Below are 19,833 nucleotides of genomic sequence, written 5' to 3' on the forward strand. Positions count from 1 at the left end.
TCTTCTTTAAAGATTTATTTATTTACGTTAGAGAGAGTGGGGGAGCAGAGAGGGAGGGGGTTTTAAAGGTTTAAAATAAATCTTCTTTAAAGATTTATTTATTTACGTTAGAGAGAGTGGGGGAGCAGAGAGGGAGGGGTAGAGGGAGGCTTGGAGCCTGACGCAGGGCTCGATCTCACGATCCTGAGATCACGACCTGAGCCCAAACCAAGAGTTGGACACTCAACCCACTGTGCCACCCAGGCGCCCCTGTGTTTTTTCTTTTTAAATTTTTCATCCTGTAGTACATCCATTTTCAAGCTTTCAGTTTCAGTGGGAGGACACTATTTTTCCCCTATTAAAGGAATGAGCTTATCCGTGTTTCCAGCTCATGTCTCCACCGCCCTGTGCAAAAGCAAAACACCTTGTGCTTTGCTGATTTCCAGCCCCCTGTTTTTGCCCAGGTTGCTCTCTCCCCACTTTTAGGCTGTGTGTTGTCTCCAGCTGAACTGTGCAAACGGGTCTCTTACACACCTGTTGGTGGCGACCTGGGGAGAAGCCGGGAACACCGTGTCGAGAACACTTGGCTCCCTCGTTTCCTTTCTCTGTCGGGGCCTGGCTTCTGGTCAAGCTTAGGGATTGCCTGGGTGTTGGGGCCTGGTGGGGGCTTGGCTGGCAAAGGAAAGCACGGGCCAGGGTCCGCCAAGGTGTTTTCTGCTTTTCCCCAGAATGTCAGGTGATGTGTCATCCCAAGTGCTCCACGTGCTTGCCAGCCACCTGTGGCCTGCCAGCCGAGTATGCCACACACTTCACCGAGGCCTTCTGCCGCGACAAAATGAACTCCCCGGGTCTCCAGACCAAGGAGCCCAGCAGTGGCTTGCACCTGGAAGGGTGGATGAAGGTGCCCAGGTATTGTGGCCGCGTGCCTTAGGCTGGGGCAGGTGCTGGTGAAGACACCACCCCAAAATAGGCCGCTTGGGAACAAGGAATATTTGGAGCCAAAGGCACATGACAAACCCCGGTCTCAGAATGACATTTGACCTCCCCTCTCTCTTCCTGAAAGTCGGAGATGCGATTCCTGTGTAAAAGCAGCCCTCCCTTTTCCAGGAGGAAAGGCGTATTATCACCAGAGACAGGGAATCAGGGCCTACAGAGAGAACTCTGCAAGGAACCCTTGTTAAAGTAACCTTTTATCTTCCTTCTGTCTCCTGCAACATTTTAGTTGCTTTTTCATAATTACTAGTCTTCGAGCCAGTGTACAAACACGTAGGCCTCTCCACTTTTGGGGCCTTTACTGTCTGGGGGAGACTCCCGGGAACATATAAATTAAAATTGTATGCTTCTCTCCCATTCGTCCTTCTGCTACCAGGGGCATTCCTGGGCCAGCCACAGAACCTACAAGGGGTAGCAGGAAGCTTTGCGGCCCCTGACAGAACAGCCCAGGCCGCTCCCATTCCTGAGCTTTCCCTGGGAAGCCTCTTGACTAGGATTCCCTCTCCCCCTCCCCGCCACTCCTCCCCTTTCCCTGTGATTCGGGCTCCACACCCTTGTTCTTGTCCATCCCTCTTTTCCCAGGAATAACAAACGAGGACAGCAAGGCTGGGACCGGAAATACATTGTCCTGGAGGGATCCAAAGTCCTCATTTATGACAATGAAGCCAGAGAAGGTAAATTAATAATTCAGGGGGAAATTTCGGTGCACGTGGTTGACCCAGGTCTCCCAGTCTTGGTGTGAAGGCTTTGTTTTTCGGACTGCGTTGCAAGCCTTCTACGATTTCCCATTTTTGAAAATTAAAAACCAAATGACTTCGCTAAAGGTTATTGGTACGATACTCACGTCTATAGGTCTCCCCTCTGAAGAACCCGCAGGGTGCTGCCCTGAAGATTCTGCCTGCTAATACACCTTCAGAGAACTTCTGCCTCAGTCAACTAGCCCATAAATCCGCATCGTCATCAGAAATTTGACTGTGCTACTCATCTGACACACTTTATTTTGTTTTTATCTTCCCTCTCCGCCTTCTCTGCACACCTTTCTCCTTCCTCCTTTGTTCTTGTGTGCCTCTCTTTCCACGCATACTGTCTCTCTTGCCCTGTCTCTCTCTCTCTCTCTCTCTCTGTTTCTTTCTCCTTCTTTTCTCCCCTTGTTCTTGTTCCTGTTCTTTTGGTTTTCTTTCTGCCCTTCCTCTTTGCACCAAGCTGGACAGAGGCCGCTGGAAGAATTTGAGCTGTGCCTTCCCGATGGGGACGTATCTATTCACGGCGCCGTTGGTGCTTCTGAGCTTGCAAACACAGCCAAAGCAGGTGAGGGAAGCAGGAGAACCCACCCAGGGGCGCGCTGGGCTTGCTCAGCCAGCAGGGCTGCAAGGGGCCACTCTCCTCCGCTCTCCAGTCTCAGGGGGGACTGGAACTTGCGTGCTTGGGAGGGGGGATCTCTGACACCTCAGGGCCATCCCTCTCCTGGGCATGAGGGAAAGCCACACCCAACCCCTGCTCTCTGTCCGATCCCCTAGATGTCCCCTACGTACTGAAGATGGAGTCTCACCCGCACACCACCTGCTGGCCCGGGAGAACGCTCTACTTGCTGGCTCCCAGCTTCCCTGACAAACAGCGCTGGGTCACTGCCTTAGAGTCCGTTGTCGCAGGTGGGAGAGTTTCTAGGGAAAAAGCAGAAGCCGATGCTGTGAGTATGAAGACGGGCGCTGGAGCTTGTCTTTGTGACGTGGGCTGACGTGGGAACTGACCTGAGTGCTGGGAGCCCTGTTGCTGCCTCCCTGAGGGGTGATGGTCCGAGACGGTCGTGACTGGGGCGCTTGTGTGACCAAGACACGGGCTCTGCGCTGGCTTGTCTGGCTTCACATGCCCTCCCCCTGCAGCCCTTTATAACAGGGGAGTCAGCGCCGTTAGCGAGCGCTTGGGGCGCGATGGGTCCTGGTCATGGAGGCAGACATACTCATACGGAGATCCTCTCTCTCGTTTACTCTGATGAGTTTATTTGAAGACTTGAGTTGCAAGCACTTGGCCACGAAGCAGCGCAAAAGTCTGCCAACTCGGGGAGGGCTTTCCATAACCTTCTCTGTAGCTTCCACATGATCTGCTCCTCTGTAGGCAGGCTCGGGATCCTACTTCTCCTTAAGACGGCAGAACCGTAGGTGTGCCTTGATTGGCATCACTCCTCCGGGAAAGTTCCAGAATATAAGCAGGGCTCCTTGCTCATTGGCGTTTTCTCCACCCAAGACCAAACACTGGGCTCCTAGTAAACATGTTCCGGTGTTTGCAGGGGCAAACTTCTTAACCATGAGCCTCCTGAGAGGAGCTTGGCTCACTGGGTGGACCTGTTTTGATGACTTGTGCTGTGGTTCCCTGTGCGAGCCTTTTATTGAAATCCACGTTAATATGTGCACAATAGGGCGGCGACCGTCTCTCCTACGAGCTTCTGCCTGCGTGGGTTCAGGTAAAGAGATTCAGAAGCTTTTGCTGCTTCGCTGCTGACCCTGGGCTTTGTTTTTTGGCTGCAGCCTGGAGGGAAAGGAGCCTTCCACGTGGCTTATTAACCGTCTGCGGGTGACATCTCTTTAGCGTCAGTTTATTTCCTACCGCAGAAAATCTCCCAGTGTCTACTTCACTCATTTATTTCTGCGTCCAAGCTGAGGCGTAACTCTGATGCTAATTAACAACCGCCCCGGAGGTACCAGAAACATTCACCTGCTGCCTTTTGAGCTCAGATCAAAATACGGGGCAAGCCAAGAGCAAATGTGTGTTTCTGGTGTTTTCAGGAGTAACCTTACTTTCTTCCTGGCACCAAACTTCTCTCCGTTCTTGCTTTTGTCTTTCTGGATGGTTTGGTTATGAACAGCTCACACTTACTGTGCCTTGTTTTTTTTTCTTTTCTTTTCTTTTCTTTCTTGGTCCCAATATGAAAAGAAATTGCTTGGAAACTCCCTGCTGAAACTGGAAGGTGATGACCGTCTGGACATGAACTGCACGCTGCCCTTCAGCGACCAGGTAGCGCTGTTCTCCGGACACTGGCTGTAGTCCCCCCGAAGTCACGAGACAAAGGGCTCTTGCTCTTCCTACGCTTCGGGGTTGTCATGGGGACATGGTTATGCTTACGCTCCGCCTGTGGACTTCTGTTCCTGCAGGTGGTGTTGGTGGGCACTGAGGAAGGGCTCTACGCACTGAATGTCTTGAAGAACTCCCTCACCCATGTCCCCGGAATTGGAGCGGTCTTCCAAATTTATATCATCAAGGACCTGGAGAAGCTCCTCATGATAGCAGGTGGTAGGCCAAGGACGTGGCGCTTTCTTTTCACTGTCGAGGGAAACTATTTGAGACCAAGTGTCACGCCTGTGAAACACAAAGGCAGGCCCTCCTGGTGGCAGATGGGAGCCAAAGTGGCTCTTTCCTCCGGGTCCCCATCGGTGCCCGAGCCGATGGCACTCTCGGCCCAGATTCACTCCCGTGGTGGCCTGTGCAACACAGTCTGACACCCCCAAAGAACACTTTACCGTTATGCCGAGTCAGGACTAGTGAGCCCCGAAGTGTCATGAACGGCAGACCCTTTGATGCCGACGTCATGGTGACGTCAACGCCATCGTGAGCCGTGGCCTTCTGAGAGCTTGCCTGCTGTTAGCATGTGGCCTCTCACTTCTCTGGGACCCCGGAGACCCCTGGGCTGTTCACCACTGTTAGCAGTTTGCCATATTTTTACCCTCTTCCTCTGCAAACGCACACGCACACACACTAACTGCTGAACCGTCTGAGAGTCCCTCACAGCTGTGACCCCAAAGTCTTTAGCATATCAGCTAAGAACAAGAGCATTCTCTTACACAACCACGGCAGAAAAAATTTTTTCTCTCTTTATTGGCGGTCCTTTTTTTTTCTTAAGGGACAACAGTAATTTATTGGCTCAGTGTTCGAAAACATCCACAGCCAGGTCTTGTTTCAGGTGTGGCCGGATGCCTCTGGGGGTGAAGTAATAGGGTCAGGAACTGGCCTTTCTGGGTCTTCCAACACTCCGTCTCTTTGCCTCTTCTGTTTCTTTCTTTCCGCTTGCTTGCCTCCCTTCCTGTTCTTCCTTTCCTTCCTTGCCCTCCATCCCCACCTTCTTCCCTTCCTTCTTGACTTTATTCTTTAGAGTGGTTTTAGGCTCACGGCGAAATTGAGCAGAAAGTACAGAGAGTTCCCGGATGCCGCCTGCCCCCACTGTCACCATCCCCACCAGAGTGGCACACTGGACGTAACTGATGAACCCACAGTGACACATCGTCACCCTGGCTCCACGGTTTCCATTAGGGTTCACTCTTGGTGGTGTCCCTCCCATGGGTTTAGACAAACGTGTCAGGGCACAGATCCACCATCGGAGTATCACACAGGATAGTGTCACGTGGCCCGGTTTTTGGAATTCAAGAAATTTAACCCTTGCTGTAATGCACTTGTCTCATACGCTGCCCGGAGTCAGATTTTACCCGCAGCTCCAATAATGTCCTTTCTGGTATTTTTCGCCCTGATTTGTGATCCCGTCCCAGGTCGTGCATTACGGTTAGTGGTGTCCCAGTAGTCCCCTGTAATCTGGAATGGATTTTTGTCCTCCATGACATTGGCATATTGGAAGAGTCCAAGCCTGTGGTTTTATAACATGTCCCGTCGGTGCTCCTAACCCATCCTTCTTTCCACTTTGGTGGGAGCATGGTTAAAAGTCCAGTTCATGCTCTCGGATTTTACGTCTGCAGAGGTTTTTTTTTTTTTTTTTTTCCATCCCAGCATCTTGACCAAGAAGCCAGATGTTTTTCACTGTACTTCTAAAACTTGGACCGGAGTCGTGTAGACAGGACTCTGTGGAAAACTGTTCATCTGCGTGGCCCCGCCTGGCTCCTTGTGAGGAGAGGTAGAACTGCCTTCCCGGGTCTTTGCTTCCCTGCCTCACACTGACCTGAGGCTCTTCCTTCCCCCTCAGGAGAAGAGCGGGCTCTGTGCCTTGTTGACGTGAAGAAAGTGAAACAGTCCCTCGCGCAAGCTCACCTTCCCGCCCAGCCCGACATCTCCCCCAACGTTTTCGAAGCCGTGAAGGGCTGCCACTTGTTTGCCGCCGGCAAGGTAAGCTCTCCTCAGGGCCTCGGCGGGCCGAGTGTTCTGGAAATCAGCTCTGCCCCCCTTTCTACGGGGCTCATTGATTTGACCTTGAAAACCAACTGTCCTCTCATTGGGTTAAATTTCTGTTGCTTCCTTTAGGCACACGAAACAATTTATGTAGCCATGAAGTTTGCTCAGGCTTTGAGTCCAAAGGAAACGTCAGAGAGAAAAATGAGGATAAAATTAACAAAACTAAAAGGATGATCCATAGTTTAAAAAAAGTGTGTGGGGGCGCCTGGGTGGCTCAGTCAGTTGGGCGTCTGCCTTGGGCTCAGGTCATGATCCCAGGGTCCTGGGATTGAGCCCCGCATCGGGCTCCCTGCTCCACGGGGAGTCTGATTCTCCCTCTGCCCCTCCCCCTTGCTTGTGATCTCTCTCTCTAGGATAAATAAATAAATCTTTAAAAAAATAAAATAAAGGGGCGCCTGGGTGGCTCAGTTGGTTAAGCGACTGCCTTCGGCTCAGGTCATGATCCTGGAGTCCCGGGATCGAGTCCCGCATCGGGCTCCCTGCTCAGCGGGGAGTCTGCTTCTCCCTCTCCCGCTCCCCCCTCTTGTGCTCTTTCTCTCTCTCACTCTCTCTCTCAAATAAATAAAATCTTTAAAAAAAAATAAAAATAAAAAAATAAAATAAAATAAGTAAAATAAATTTAAAAAGTGTGTGTGAGTGTACATGTGAGTGTGTGCGTGTGTGTGTGTGTGTATGTATGATGGAGTCCTTTTTATTTTCATTTTTTTTTTTAAAAGGCTCCACAACCAGCATGGAGCCCAGCATGGGGCTTGAACTCACGACCTCTGAGACCAAGACCTGAGCTGAGATCAAGAGTCGGCTGCTCAACTGACTGAGCCACCCAGGCGCCCCTAGTCTTTTTTTTTTTTTAATCTAACATGGAACCCCATGTGAACTAAGTGACAAAATGTTTTATTACTAAAAACTTGCAAATTCTGATTTATGACATTTATATAACATAAAGTCAGTTCCTGATAAGTCAAGTTAATTCTTTGGTAGCTAATAGCATATTGATTTTGGCACATAAATACATTTGCTTGCCTGCTTCTTTAAGGAAATTTTTTTTATTAAAATTAAGAGTATTTGTGGGTGCATACACGTGAACATATATAACTTTAATAAAATCTGAATCAAGCATTTGTAGACTCCCTGAGGCTACTGGAGTTCTCCCGTTGTAAACCACTGCCTTTCCCTTCTCAGAAGACTGTTCACTGGGTATTTGGCATTTAGTCACTCAGTCAACGTTTACCTAGCACATCCTATGTACTTGACCGAGCCTTCAGAGGGATCTGTGCTGAGGGATGGAGGACCAACAGGGGAGGGGTGCAGTGGGCCACAGGAACCTTCTGAGGGGGGGCTTGACCTTGGCCGTGGCCACTGTTCTTGAGGACTTTTGGTTTCTGAAACCCTCTGGCCGTGGGGCTGGTGGGATTCTTTTCTTAGTCACTTTTACAACGGTTGGGATTAACTGTGGCAACAATAAAAAGAGGATAGAATATAAAGGAAGAGGATAAAAAAAAAAGGAAGAGGATGGCTGGCCTAGAATGTGCAAAGATTTCTCGGAGGAGGTGAATCTTGAGGGACTGATAAAGGACGTTGCTGGAAGGACCCAGGATTTCCAGATAGGGACCCAGCAAGGAACACTGTACCTTTTCAGTTTTATCAATTCTTCTTTTTAAAGAGAACAGTTTTTTCCTCTCCTTTTTTCTGCTTTTTATTCTTTGTTGTATATTCTCTTATAGCTGTTGCATTTTTTTATCCCTAATATTACTTGTGTTGAATCTCTCATTCATCTTAATTTCATCAGCATTATACCGATTTTACTAATCTTTATAAAGGAGCAGCTTCGGGCTGTACTGATTCTTGCTATGATAGCATTATCTTATTTATCATTGATTTTTGCTTTTTCCTTAATCTTTGTTTTTCCTTCCTTCAGTTTTCTCTGGCTTTCTTCCGTTGTTCTCTTTCTAATCTCTTGTTTAGCTAATTAATTTTCAGGTCTTTTTTTTTTTAAGATAAGCCTTTTAAGGCCATACATTTTCCCTCTAACTACAATTTTAGTCACATCCTGTAAATTTTTATCATTCCACGTATTTTAAAATTTCTTAAGATTTCTTCTGTGAATGATGAGTTACCTAGAAATGGGCATTTTACAGTGTTGGAACTACTAAAAAAATAGGTACATTATAAAATTATAACATCTAATAATATAAACATCCCCAAACTCACTACCCACCCCAAGAGCTAGAACATTACTGACAGTTTCCATTTTCCTGTGTGTTCCTTCCCTCTCCCATCCCATCTCATTCCACCCCTCCCCCCCAACTGCTGACCTTCATGTCAGTACTGATTTGAGAAGCTTCTTTTCGCCCTTGGTGAAATGACAAAGACCTGATACTGGGAGGCGAAGTAAGAGTGATTCAGCTGTTCCAGAAAAAGAGAACTCCACGTACACAGATCTTAGCTAAGAACTTTTCTCTTTGAACCACAGTCTCTAAATCCTTGAGGTAATTTCTACCGCCTTTCTCCCTCAGGGTAAGATCGTCAAAAGACCCAGTCTCTAGCAGAAGGTGCGTACACACCAAATGTGTGTCGCGTCACGGGATTTCCAGGGGCCTTTGGCAGGTCTTTGTTAAATCAGTGGTCCTTATGCAGGGGCAGTTCTCTCCCGTAGGGAACACTGGGCAGTGTCTGGAGACATTTTTGGCCTTCACAGCTGGTGGTTGTGCCATTGGCGTCTAGAGGGTAGAGCCCAGGGTTGCTGCTAAACATCCTACAGTGCACAGAACAGCCTCTCGCCACAGAGAATCATCTGGTCTGGTGTCAGTAATACCGAGGTGGAGAAACTCTGCTCTAAATTGGTGTCACGTTCCTAGTTTTGCTATGGAGCCAGCATACACACCAGTGACCCTCTCTTTCTCTTCGTTTCCCTGATCGCTTTTCAGATTGAGAACGGGCTCTGCATCTGCGCAGCCACGCCCAGCAAGGTTGTCCTTCTCCGCTACAACGAAAACCTCAGCAAGTACTGCATTCGGAAAGTAAGTCCTGGGCCTCGGCCATCCTGCTGTTCCCCTACTTAGTGTGGAAAGTGTGCTGCCTCAGGGACCAGTGTGTGCCCGGTCCCTTCAGCCTGGGTGACCTCCAGAGAGAGAGAGACGGACAAGCAGACACACCCTTCCTTCCTGGAGAAAGCTCCAGAGCCCTGAGTAGCTGCAGTTTTCCTTCTCACTTTCTTTCTCCTGCCTGTGAGCTGCCTCTCCAGCCAGCCCAGTGAATTCAGCTCTTTGTTAAGGGGAAAGGAAGCAGGCTGATGGAAGAGACACTTTTAAATTAGCATAAAAAAGGAAAGAGCTCTCTCTGAGAAGCTAGCAGTCCCCTGGCCACACTTAACAGAATCTTTGTCGGATCCTAGACGTTTCCATTAATAACTTTTGGAAAAGCCAGTGCTCACTGTGTTCCTAGCTGTAATTAGGGAGCTGATTCTCTGTGGAGCAGAGTGGTGGTGATGGTGACTGCAGTGTGTGGACAAGGTGCACATTAGATCATTTGCCTCCCTTCCAGAGGCTGGCCGTTGTCCCTAGATTAGGAAAACTCCACCTGTTGTAAGCCTAATTTATTTCAGGTGCCTTCACGATTAGTCTCAAGTGAAATGCGGGGTGAATATATAAGGGTCATTATGTGTTAGGGAAACAGTTTCATCCTGGGTGGGCTGTTCGTTTGTTTAATTTTATCGATCACCTACTGGTACCAAAGACCCAGCTGACTATTTTACAAACACTTTTCACAACAGCCCTGAAATGCACGGGTGGTAATCCCCAATTTTCAGGTGAGGCCATTGAGGCCGGCTGAGATCCTGTTACAAAGTTGAGACCAAAACTCTGAAGTTTGATTGTTCCCTGCTTTCACTGTGTCGTGTTGCCTAAACGTCTCCTCATACTTACCAGCTGCTCAGTAAATATGCAGTGGTGATAGTGCAGATTAGATTTTGAACTGTTAGCTTTAGGAAAAGCCTCAGAAATCAGTGCTGCTTTATAATTCTTGGCCACCATTTTGAATAAGCATGCCTAGGTTTTTGAAAATATTAGGATGGGCCTGAAAACAAGTGGAAGTAATTAGAAAGCTGATCACTAATAGACAGGAGGACCCAGAGATTTGCCGTGGGGGAGGGGAAGGGAAGAGATGACAACAACAGTGATGAGAATAATTATATAGGTAATAGAGGTTCGTGTTAGAAACTTAGCTCACAAAAAGAAGGAAGCTAAAACCACTCCCTCTAACCAGCCCTGTGTTTTCCAGTCTTTTTCCTCAGATAAGAATTTATTATTTTTAAAGATCTGTCTTTGAATGCAACCTTTCCATTGAAATGGTGTTTCTCTTTTTTGGGCTGCCATTTGATATTGTTTTCTTGGTCTGGGTTGCAAAGAACGCAGAGGTAGCAAAGGAATTATTAGTCTTCATGGGGGACGTGAAAGGATTGAGTGTGTGTGCTTTGTGTGGCCGAGAACGTGAACAAGTCCAGAGGCGACCGTCTCCAAGGCTCGGTGAGATGCCTGAGGGGGAAATGGAATAGCAGTGGAAATGGGGCTGCCCTGTGTTAACTCACATCGTTTTCTTCTACCCTCTGTCTCAGGAGATAGAGACCTCAGAGCCCTGCAGCTGCATCCACTTCACCAATTACAGTATCCTCATCGGAACCAATAAATTCTACGAAATTGACATGAAGCAGTACACGCTTGAGGGTAGGGTCCTAGTCCACCGCACTCCCCTCCACCCCCCCAGCCAATCTCTGCTCTGGCCTCGCCGCCAACTCTGGCTCCTCCCTGACACCCCGCTTCCCACCTGCCTTTACAGAATTCCTGGATAAGAATGACCATTCCTTGGCGCCTGCTGTGTTTGCCTCCTCTTCCAACAGTTTCCCTGTCTCGATCGTGCAGGTGAACAGCGCAGGGCAGCGGGAGGAATACCTGCTCTGCTTCCACGGTGAGTCGGGGCTCCCTGCCGGCCACTGTCCTGAGGGCTTGCGGGCGCTGGGAGTCCCAGACCCCCACCAGGGCTCTCGCCCGGTCCAGCTCCATCATACTCTGTCCTGAGAGCAGCCACTTCTTTCCTTCTCCCACCCCTTGCTTCTCTCTCTCCCTTTGCTTTCTCTCTTTTCCGTTCCTTCTTTCTTGGGTTTTCTTTTGATGTTTCTCTTCATTCTTTTTTATTCCTCCTTTCCCTTCCCCTCCCCCACGGCAAATCTCTGGGTCCTCCTGTCTCTTCCTCCCTGTGTCTGGGTCTCTGTTTCTTCCCTTTCCCTTCCTCCATGTCTCCCGTCTCTTCCTCCTCCCCCCTTTGCTCCTTCTTTCCTGTCTCTCCCACTTTCCTTTAACACATCTCTGAGAGACGTGGCTCAGCAAAGGTCCTCAGGTCTTAACGATCCAGTTAAATGTGGCTGCTGGTCCCCTGGGCTCAATCCCTTGTTCTTCTGGCAAAGTGTGTAGTGTCATTGATTCTGTTGCCTCTGACTGTGCCGACGCCCCCCGGCTCAAACTCCTTGCAGAATTTGGGGTGTTCGTGGATTCTTACGGAAGACGTAGCCGCACAGACGATCTCAAGTGGAGTCGCTTACCTTTGGCCTTTGGTAAGTGAACCAAGGTCTGGAGGGCTCTATTCTGCCAGCAGCTGGAGTTCTAGGAAAGAATTGCAGGTGGAATCCTTTTTGGTTTATGCGCTATGCCTGTGGATTACATTAGACACCAAGTGCCATAGGTCGTAGTCCCCTGAAGTGTTCAGGGCAAAGTCTCACCCATATAACCTATGTCTCCAATTCTCCATCCCCACTCCCCCAAGATGGGGGGGAAACTCCTGCTTCTTATCCTTTCAGTGCTTTGTGCAAATACAGATGCGTAAGAAAAAATAAATATATTTTTAAGGTTTTATTTATTTATTTGACAGAGAGAGACACAGCAAGAGAGGGAACACAAGCAGGGGGAAGTGGGAGAGGGAGAAGCAGGCTTCCCGCAGAGCAGAGCCCGATGTGGGGCTCGATCCCAGGACCCAGGATCATGACCTGAGCCAAAGGCAGACGCTTAACGACTGAGCCACCCAGGCGCCTCGAAAATATATTCTTATCCTCCCCCCCCCCACACACACTTTTTTTTTAAATCAGTGTGGTGCCACACTTTACACATTACTCTGAATCTTGCTTTGCACACTAAGTAAAACACACCTCAGGGTTTTTTATGCATCCGTACATAGCTTCATGCATTTTTATAGCTGTGCAGAATCCCACAGTTGAACCATAATATATTTAACTGACCCCCTATAACGTACCCTTGATTTGGTTCCCATCTTCTGCTCTGACAACATGGCAGTGAGTAAACTTGAACATGCCTCATTATGTTGGCACGTGGATGTATGTGTAGGCTAAATTATTCTAGGTGGGATTGCTGGGTCCAAGGTAGCATTGCAGCCTGGTTTTGATTTCCTCTTTTAACCCTTCCTTGCTCCATGCTCTTCTTCTGTTGTGGCCATGCAGCCTACAGAGAACCCTATCTGTTTGTGACCCACTTCAACTCACTCGAAGTCATTGAGATCCAGGCACGCTCCTCTCTGGGGTAAGCATTGCCCTTTCAGGCTTTGAAAAGCTCAGCTGTTGGGGTCGGGGCCAAGTGTCTGTTTCTTTGCATCCCGCCTAGCAATGGAGGTAACCTGAATGTAAACTCTTACCTGGAACTCCTCAGGACTCCTGCCCGAGCGTATTTGGAAATCCCGAACCCACGCTACTTGGGCCCTGCAATTTCCTCAGGAGCGATTTACCTGGCGTCCTCATACCAGGATAAATTACGGGTCATTTGCTGCAAAGGAAACCTCGTGAAGGAGTCCAGCACTGACCACCACCGGGGCCCCCCCACCTCCCGCAGGTACCATACTTCCCCTCTTCTTCATTATAGGATGCAGAGTGCTTTTCTGTAAGGTAGAAGGAAATTTTGCTAAGCTGGTCAAAGGTTTCCCCAATCTTCAAGCTCAAACCACTCCTTTCTTTGAGATACCGCATGAAAGTGACTCCATCCTTTTCGAGTATCGGGAGAATTTTTAAATGCCCCCTTGGAAAAGGTGGAGGGAAATGTCTGGCCTTTCTCTGTTGGGTATTCTCAGTGGCATTAGAATGGATCATGAATTATGCATTCATTGCTTTAGCAGATATTCTGCCGCGCTAGTTGGGCTTGCTATGGGAGATATAGCACCGCATAAACCAGATGCAGTCCCTCCCTCGTAGAGGCCAGTGGGCGAGAGAGACATGAGCAATCAGGCAATTACAGCACAGCCTAGGAGGATGGGGCTCAGACTGGGGTAGTTTAAGACACCTTGGGAACCCAGAGGAGGGTTGCCAGCCTGGACATGGGGGCCAGGAAAGATTTCCCAGAAGAAATAAGGCCTTCTGTATGGGCCATGCTTTCCTCTTTCTTTGCATGTCTTCTGATTTTTTGTCGGGAGACTGAACATTTCAAATAATATAATGTGGCAACTCTGGAAATCAGACCCCCACCCCTCCCCTGCGTTTGTTGTTGCAGTTTATTGAGTGACTCTCCGGGACTAAATCTGTAAAGTCTGTATTCTTTGTTATGTGTGGCCATTCAGGTTTCCGCTTGGTTAAGTTAGTCATCTGCTAATGATTGGGCAGAGATTTCCTTCAGTGCATTGAACCAGGAAGTCTCCCACCCTTTGCCAAGGGGTTCTGTGTGTGTGTGTGTGTGTGTGTGTGTGTGTTGGGCATACCTTCAATGCTCAAAGTCAGCCAGAGTTGAGAGACTGAGGCCTTCTCAGATTTTTCCTGGGCATTTGCAGAGCCTTACCCGTGTGCGTAGCCTTCTAGATTCCTACAAATATGTGGGACCATTTCAAAATGCCCTGTAGACGTCTTATTCCCAGATTGCCTTTTGAGTGTTTTGGCCAGCCTCTTCCCCAACTGGTATCACTGCCTCAGGTATCTGCCAGGTTAAACACTTGCTGCTGATTGTTTTTGATAAACATCTGGGAATAGGGCTTTTCTCATGAGCAAACCCTGTGTCAGGTCAGCTAAAAAGCCCGGAGAATGGTAGCCAGAGGAGTAGCCAGACAGGTCAGATGGGGACTGTTTGCTGGGGCTGGGGCTTCAGTCCTGATCTCCCTCCAGTGCTGCTGTGGTTACAGGGCTGTTGGTTTCAAAACTGCAGATCTGGGGAGAAAAGGGTGGGAAGAGGTCACATTAACATGTCACAAAGCTTGCTGTTCTTACAGAGATTCAGCTATTTTTTACATAAATGCTCTTGCTCTTTGAGTTGTTGCAAGTCTTTGGTTAATTTCCAGAGTTCTGAAAAGTTGATTTAGACAGTTGTTTTCAGTGTTCTGGTTGCTTTTTTGGAGGAACGGGTTTTCAGCAGTCCTTACTGTACCATTCTGGAAGCTTTCCTCCCCTTTTTAATACAGGTGATAACACACTGCACATTCTTCTGTACCTGAATGTATCTTGGAGGTTGCTCCATGTCAGTTATCAGAAGTATTTCTTCATTGTTTTTTATGCCTACACAGCATTTATGCCTTCATGTGACCTTAATTTATTTAACTGCTCCTGTATCTGGATGTTTCGGTGGTTCACAGACTGTTGCTGTAATAAATTAAATGACTTTGTGCTTATGTCATTTTGCATGCTTAGGAATCCATCTGTAGGATAAATTCCTAGGGAAAAAAATTGTTGGGTGACATCAGATGTCCATTTGTAATTTTGATAGATGTTGCTGAGTATTCCTCCCTGAAGACTATATCCATTTTTAATCCTACCAGCAGTGCATGGGAAGTGGGACTGACCTTGTCTTGACATAGAAGTCTTTGAGCCAGATCCAGGTTGATGGGTAGGTTTGAGATGTGTAACTTTAAGTTCTTGGTCTACAAAGAAGTTCTGAGATTATTTAACCCAGGGGAATATTTAACTGACCTAGGATTTAAATTTTCTGCCCTGCTGTGTCTACCCTGTAAAGAGTTATGTGGATCCCCTACCGTGTGCTAGACAAGGTATCTGGGGCTGGGGATACACTGATGAAGACATGTTTCTATTCTCAAGGGACTCTCAATTTGGTGGAGGAACTATCTCTAATATTTAAAAAGTGCTTAGGTCTTGGAAAAGAACATCATAAATCTAACATTTTGAGACTACGTCCTAATGAATAGTCTTTCTTCTGTTGAAATACAAGAGGTTGGTCTAAATGTTTGGTCAGTGTAATTTTAATCCCAGGCACTTGCTAGAAAACCAGAAGTGGTAAATAAGTGGTAAATAACCAGCAGTTCCTAACTCTTTTGGCTTGACCCTGCCTCAAGAGTAACTGCTCAAAGGACTATAGTTCTCTCCTGAAAATGTCGAGATTTTAAGTAGTTCCCAAGTCATGCCAAGAACAAATCAAAGTACTGTAATTTTTTTTTTTTCTCTACTGCCTTACTAATTAGATGGCAGGCACCTTCCTTTTGAGACTATATAGTGTCTCTGTAAGAAGTTGCTTATTCTGTGGTTGAAAGGAGTTCCAGTTCCTGTGAAGGAGAGGCAGAGACAATGCTGTTGCTTTCCTGCTGTGGCCAGGCATGTCCAGAAAATTGCAGTTAGTCTTTGCTTGTCTCTTGGCTTATAAAATGGTCTTTTTATGCAGGCTGCTTTGGCAGGTCAGAATGTAGAAGGCCAGCTTGGTTGAGTGTGATTCACTGCAAGGCCTCACTGACCTGGTCTGTTTAGCAGAGCAGGAAATGTAACTCTTTGCAAACAAACAAAAAACCCCATAAAATTGGCATGGGAGATCATTAGTCGTTAATGGATACAGAGATGGGAGACTGCCCACTTGGCCTAGAATGATAGGTATTTTCTTTCATTCCATTAATCTTTTTTTTTTAAAGATTTTATTTATTTATTTGAGAGAGAGAATGAGAGAGAGCACATGAGAGGGGGGAGGGTCAGAGGGAGAAGCAGACTCCCTGCTGAGCAGGGAGCCCGACGTGGGACTCGATCCCGGGACTCCAGGATCATGACCTGAGCCGAAGGCAGTCACTCAACCAACTGAGCCACCCAGGCGCCCTCATTCTATTAATCTAAGCCAACATTCCAAACGGTCTTCCTGGAGCCATCCTTCTTGCTTTATGATGGGCCCCTGTGGACACATTTTATAATTTCCCTTCCATTACAAATAGGCTTAATATAATTCTCCTACTTGGAATTTATTTATTTTTGTCTTCCGTATCTTAAAGCCACATGACTAGAGAGGAATATAAAACTTTATTTCAAGATGTTGAAATCTGAGTTATCTTAAATTTTTTCACTGGACATGTAGCACAGGGGGGTTCTGGCTTTCTGGGCATGTTGTCTGGAATCTTCACAGTTAGAGTTGCACAGGGAAACCAGAGAATCACATGAAAATCTTCACTTATCAAATTATCACTTCTCACCTTTCTGTTTCACTGTAGTGCAGGAATTGGCAAATTTTTTCTGTAAAGGTTCAGATAGTAAATATTTTTGGCTTTGTGGGCCATATGGTCTGTCTCAATTATTCAACTATTGTGTGAAAGCAGCTATAGACAGTGCATCTGGTGATGGGCATGGCTGTGTTCCAATAAAACTTTATTTATAAAAACAGGTCATCTCTCTGGATTTGGCCCTCAAGCTTGCTCTAGAGTCTCTCCTCCCCCTGTAGATGTCTTTGTTTTTAATTATGGGCATTGCCAGAAGCGATTCTGGCAGATTAATAACTGAAGAAAAAAACAACAAATTTGGCCCCTTTCAAAAAGAGAATGATTTAAATATCAAGGATTAAGATAGGCCTCTGGGAAAATCAATGACACTCTCATTTTTTAAGAAATGACTTTGACTTTACTGCAGAAGTCCAACATTGACAGAAAGTATGTCATTGAGTATATTAGCATACAATTGTGTTGCAAAAATTAGAGCGAGTTAAATCAGTATGTGATTCATACTTGGCTCATTCTTAGAATCGGCATATAATTCCAATTGTAATTTAGATTTTAAAAATAATGAGGATAAATTTACTTTCTTGATTTCTTTTATTTTCTGAGATAAAGCCCCAATCAATCAAAATATGTTCTCCAAGTAATATTCTCTATAAAATGTGCCCATTTTAAGTAGGTTCCCTTTTCCTAGCTCTAATTGTGCTGAGATGATGAGGATTGAGTACTTTTTCTGCTCATTGGAGTGGGAAGGAATTGACTCTCAGTTCTGTTTCTGGATCTCGCTTCTTCAGAGAGATGGTTAGGGCTGTATCTGCTGAAATCTTCATTTGAAATATCGAGGCCAGAGCTGGATGGAGGGTTGGATGGGCCATACAAAAAGGCCCCAGTGTTTTCAATTGTTTGGTTATTACTATAAACCTTTGGGGCCAGGGACATGTTTTGAGCCAACTATACTGTTTTTATTTGTCCTGCTCAGTGTTCTAATTCTGTCAGGCCTGATCCCCACACCTCTCACATCAGTATTAGATGCCAAAGAGTCTTGGAAAGCCACCTGGAAGGAGAGGTGACCGAGCACCAGGCCAAGGAGGGGGGACAGAGATGGCAGCTGACAGTGATGAGCACAGGCTTTCTCAAAATTGCTCCCTTGTATCAAGGGCCTGGTAGCAGTCTCACCCCTAAATAAAGACTTCCTTCTGTGCCTTCTAGGCTCTGCAAAATACCAGGTCAGTAGGATACAGGATGGAATTAGGATGTCAAACTGACCTGTGTCAGAGTCCCAGCTCTGCAGCTCTAGGTTCTTGTCTGAACGGTGAGGGTCATGCTTGTTCCTAGCCTGTGGAGCTGTTATGATGATTTAATGAGTCGAAGCACATAAAGAGCTTAGCACAGGGTTGGGCACACAGTAGGTGCTCATTAAAAACCTGCACTGAGAGCAGGAAGCTTTTTTGTTTTTTTTGTTTTGTCATCTTTCTTTCCCTGTCCTCACTACCAAAAGAAAACAAAAAGCCTGAAGAACTTCAGGTGGGATCTTTTCTACTAAAGATTGGGGCATGGGTGTTTCTCAGAGGAGGAAGATGCCCCTTTGGGGTTATGACTTCTCAGCTCCGCATCTCCCTTTCCTGTTGCCTGCAGCCCCAACAAGCGAGGCCCGCCAACGTACAACGAGCACATCACCAAGCGTGTGGCCTCTAGCCCGGCACCACCGGAAGGCCCCAGCCACCCGCGAGAGCCAAGCACACCCCACCGCTACCGAGAGGGGCGGACAGAGCTGCGCAGGGACAAGTCTCCCGGCCGCCCCCTGGAGCGGGAGAAGTCCCCAGGCCGGATGCTCAGCACACGGAGGGAACGCTCCCCTGGGAGGCTGTTTGAAGACAGCAGCCGGGGCCGGCTGCCTGTGGGAGCCGTGAGGACCCCACTGTCCCAGGTCAACAAGGTCAGGCACATCCTGAGGCCAGAGGAGTGACCTGGGGAGCTGAGGGCCCTTCAGGGCCACTGTTGGAAAAAAAAAAGGGGGGGGGGATTTATTATCATTCAGATTTTTCAGGACATATAGCAAGTTTAGGAAGAAAACATATTTAAGAGGGCTTTCTAAGCAGATGGATGATGTGTACATGTGTACCTCAAAATGTAATAGCTACCCTAGGGTAGATCATTCCCTTCCCCAGAGGCAACCAGTGTTAACAGTTTCTAGAGATATTCTATGCATATAAGCAAATATGTATGCGTATCCTCCCTTCTTAAACACAAATGATAGCATACTACGCAAAATGTTTATGCCTTATTTTTTTCAAGCAAATATACAGATACACACGAACATCAAGAATTTTTTTTGGAGGGCTACACAAACTGGGAACAGTGGTTGCCTTCTAGAACTTTGAGCCTTTTGAAATCTCTAAATTGTATGCATGTGTTACCTATGTAATTTGTCAAGTTAGCGAATGAAGAGATGGTGGGAGGTCTTGAAGACAAGGGGGCCCCCATGAGCAGGGGGAGGGACTGAGTGCTTGGTGCCTCCTCGGCAGGCTAGCCAGTTCCAGGGGCCCCCTCTGGACAGCACAGCCACCTTTCTGTCCCGGGGGGCCAGAAAGGGGGCTGGTTTTCTAGAACACATTCTCCTAATGCCACCTACAGGTCACTGTTGGGACCCCTGCCAATAAAGAGAAGAGGAAAAGCCAGTCAGTGTTTCTTCTTAGCCCCTCTGATTTACCGATAAAATGGGGACAAGTGTGTGTGTACGTGTAACAGAGATCCATCCATAGCTTTGGAGAATTTTCCGTGAATTACATTCCCTGACGAACCCCGAGCTCAGCGGCTTGGCTCTGCTCGCTGCTGCCGGCCCGGGCAGCACTCGGTGTTAACGGCCACAGGGAGACCAAGTGTGGCACGCTTCCTACGGGGATTATGCGGGGCGAGCCCAGGGACTCCTGGCCCCCTCAGCTAAAACTCTTCCTCATTTTGCTCCTAGGTCTGGGACCAGTCTTCAGTGTAAATCTCAGCCAGGAAAACCAACTCCTCATCTTAATCTGCAGGAAAACACCAAACACTCTAAGGAACTCTGCTGAAGGGGCCCCCAGCACCCATCTGCTCAGCCACCCCAAGGCACAGCTGGGCCCAGAGCCACCTCAGTGTGGACACCCTGCATCCAGGCGGTGCAGGGGCCGAGGCTCTTAGGAGCTGTCAGCGCCTTCCTGCAGTCATCCTCTGTGCACTTTGTTACTCTTTCAGAGCATTCATAAACTTTTATACCTAGCT

At 47.6% G+C, this 19,833-nt stretch overlaps 1 protein-coding gene across 2 annotated transcripts in view; it reads left to right on the top strand.

Annotated features, from left to right (window-relative positions):
• The window catches only part of CIT (citron rho-interacting serine/threonine kinase), a 160,713-nt gene extending 141,143 nt beyond the window's left edge, over positions 1-19,570 (top strand). For both annotated transcript variants that reach the window (XM_021703638.1, XM_021703639.1), the window contains 16 exons: positions 708-888; positions 1,555-1,646; positions 2,176-2,280; positions 2,490-2,659; positions 3,901-3,981; positions 4,119-4,254; positions 5,933-6,072; positions 9,063-9,155; positions 10,748-10,856; positions 10,969-11,097; positions 11,660-11,740; positions 12,638-12,716; positions 12,843-13,022; positions 17,255-17,257; positions 18,214-18,514; positions 19,547-19,570. In XM_021703638.1, coding sequence (XP_021559313.1) covers positions 708-888; positions 1,555-1,646; positions 2,176-2,280; positions 2,490-2,659; positions 3,901-3,981; positions 4,119-4,254; positions 5,933-6,072; positions 9,063-9,155; positions 10,748-10,856; positions 10,969-11,097; positions 11,660-11,740; positions 12,638-12,716; positions 12,843-13,022; positions 17,255-17,257; positions 18,214-18,514; positions 19,547-19,570 — 1,904 coding nt within the window. The remainder of the gene's footprint in view (positions 1-707; positions 889-1,554; positions 1,647-2,175; positions 2,281-2,489; positions 2,660-3,900; positions 3,982-4,118; positions 4,255-5,932; positions 6,073-9,062; positions 9,156-10,747; positions 10,857-10,968; positions 11,098-11,659; positions 11,741-12,637; positions 12,717-12,842; positions 13,023-17,254; positions 17,258-18,213; positions 18,515-19,546) is intronic.
• Positions 19,571-19,833: the final 263 nt, after the last annotated feature.

Source organism: Neomonachus schauinslandi, chromosome 14 (assembly GCF_002201575.2).
Source record: "Neomonachus schauinslandi chromosome 14, ASM220157v2, whole genome shotgun sequence".
Taxonomy (NCBI): Eukaryota; Metazoa; Chordata; class Mammalia; order Carnivora; family Phocidae; genus Neomonachus; species Neomonachus schauinslandi.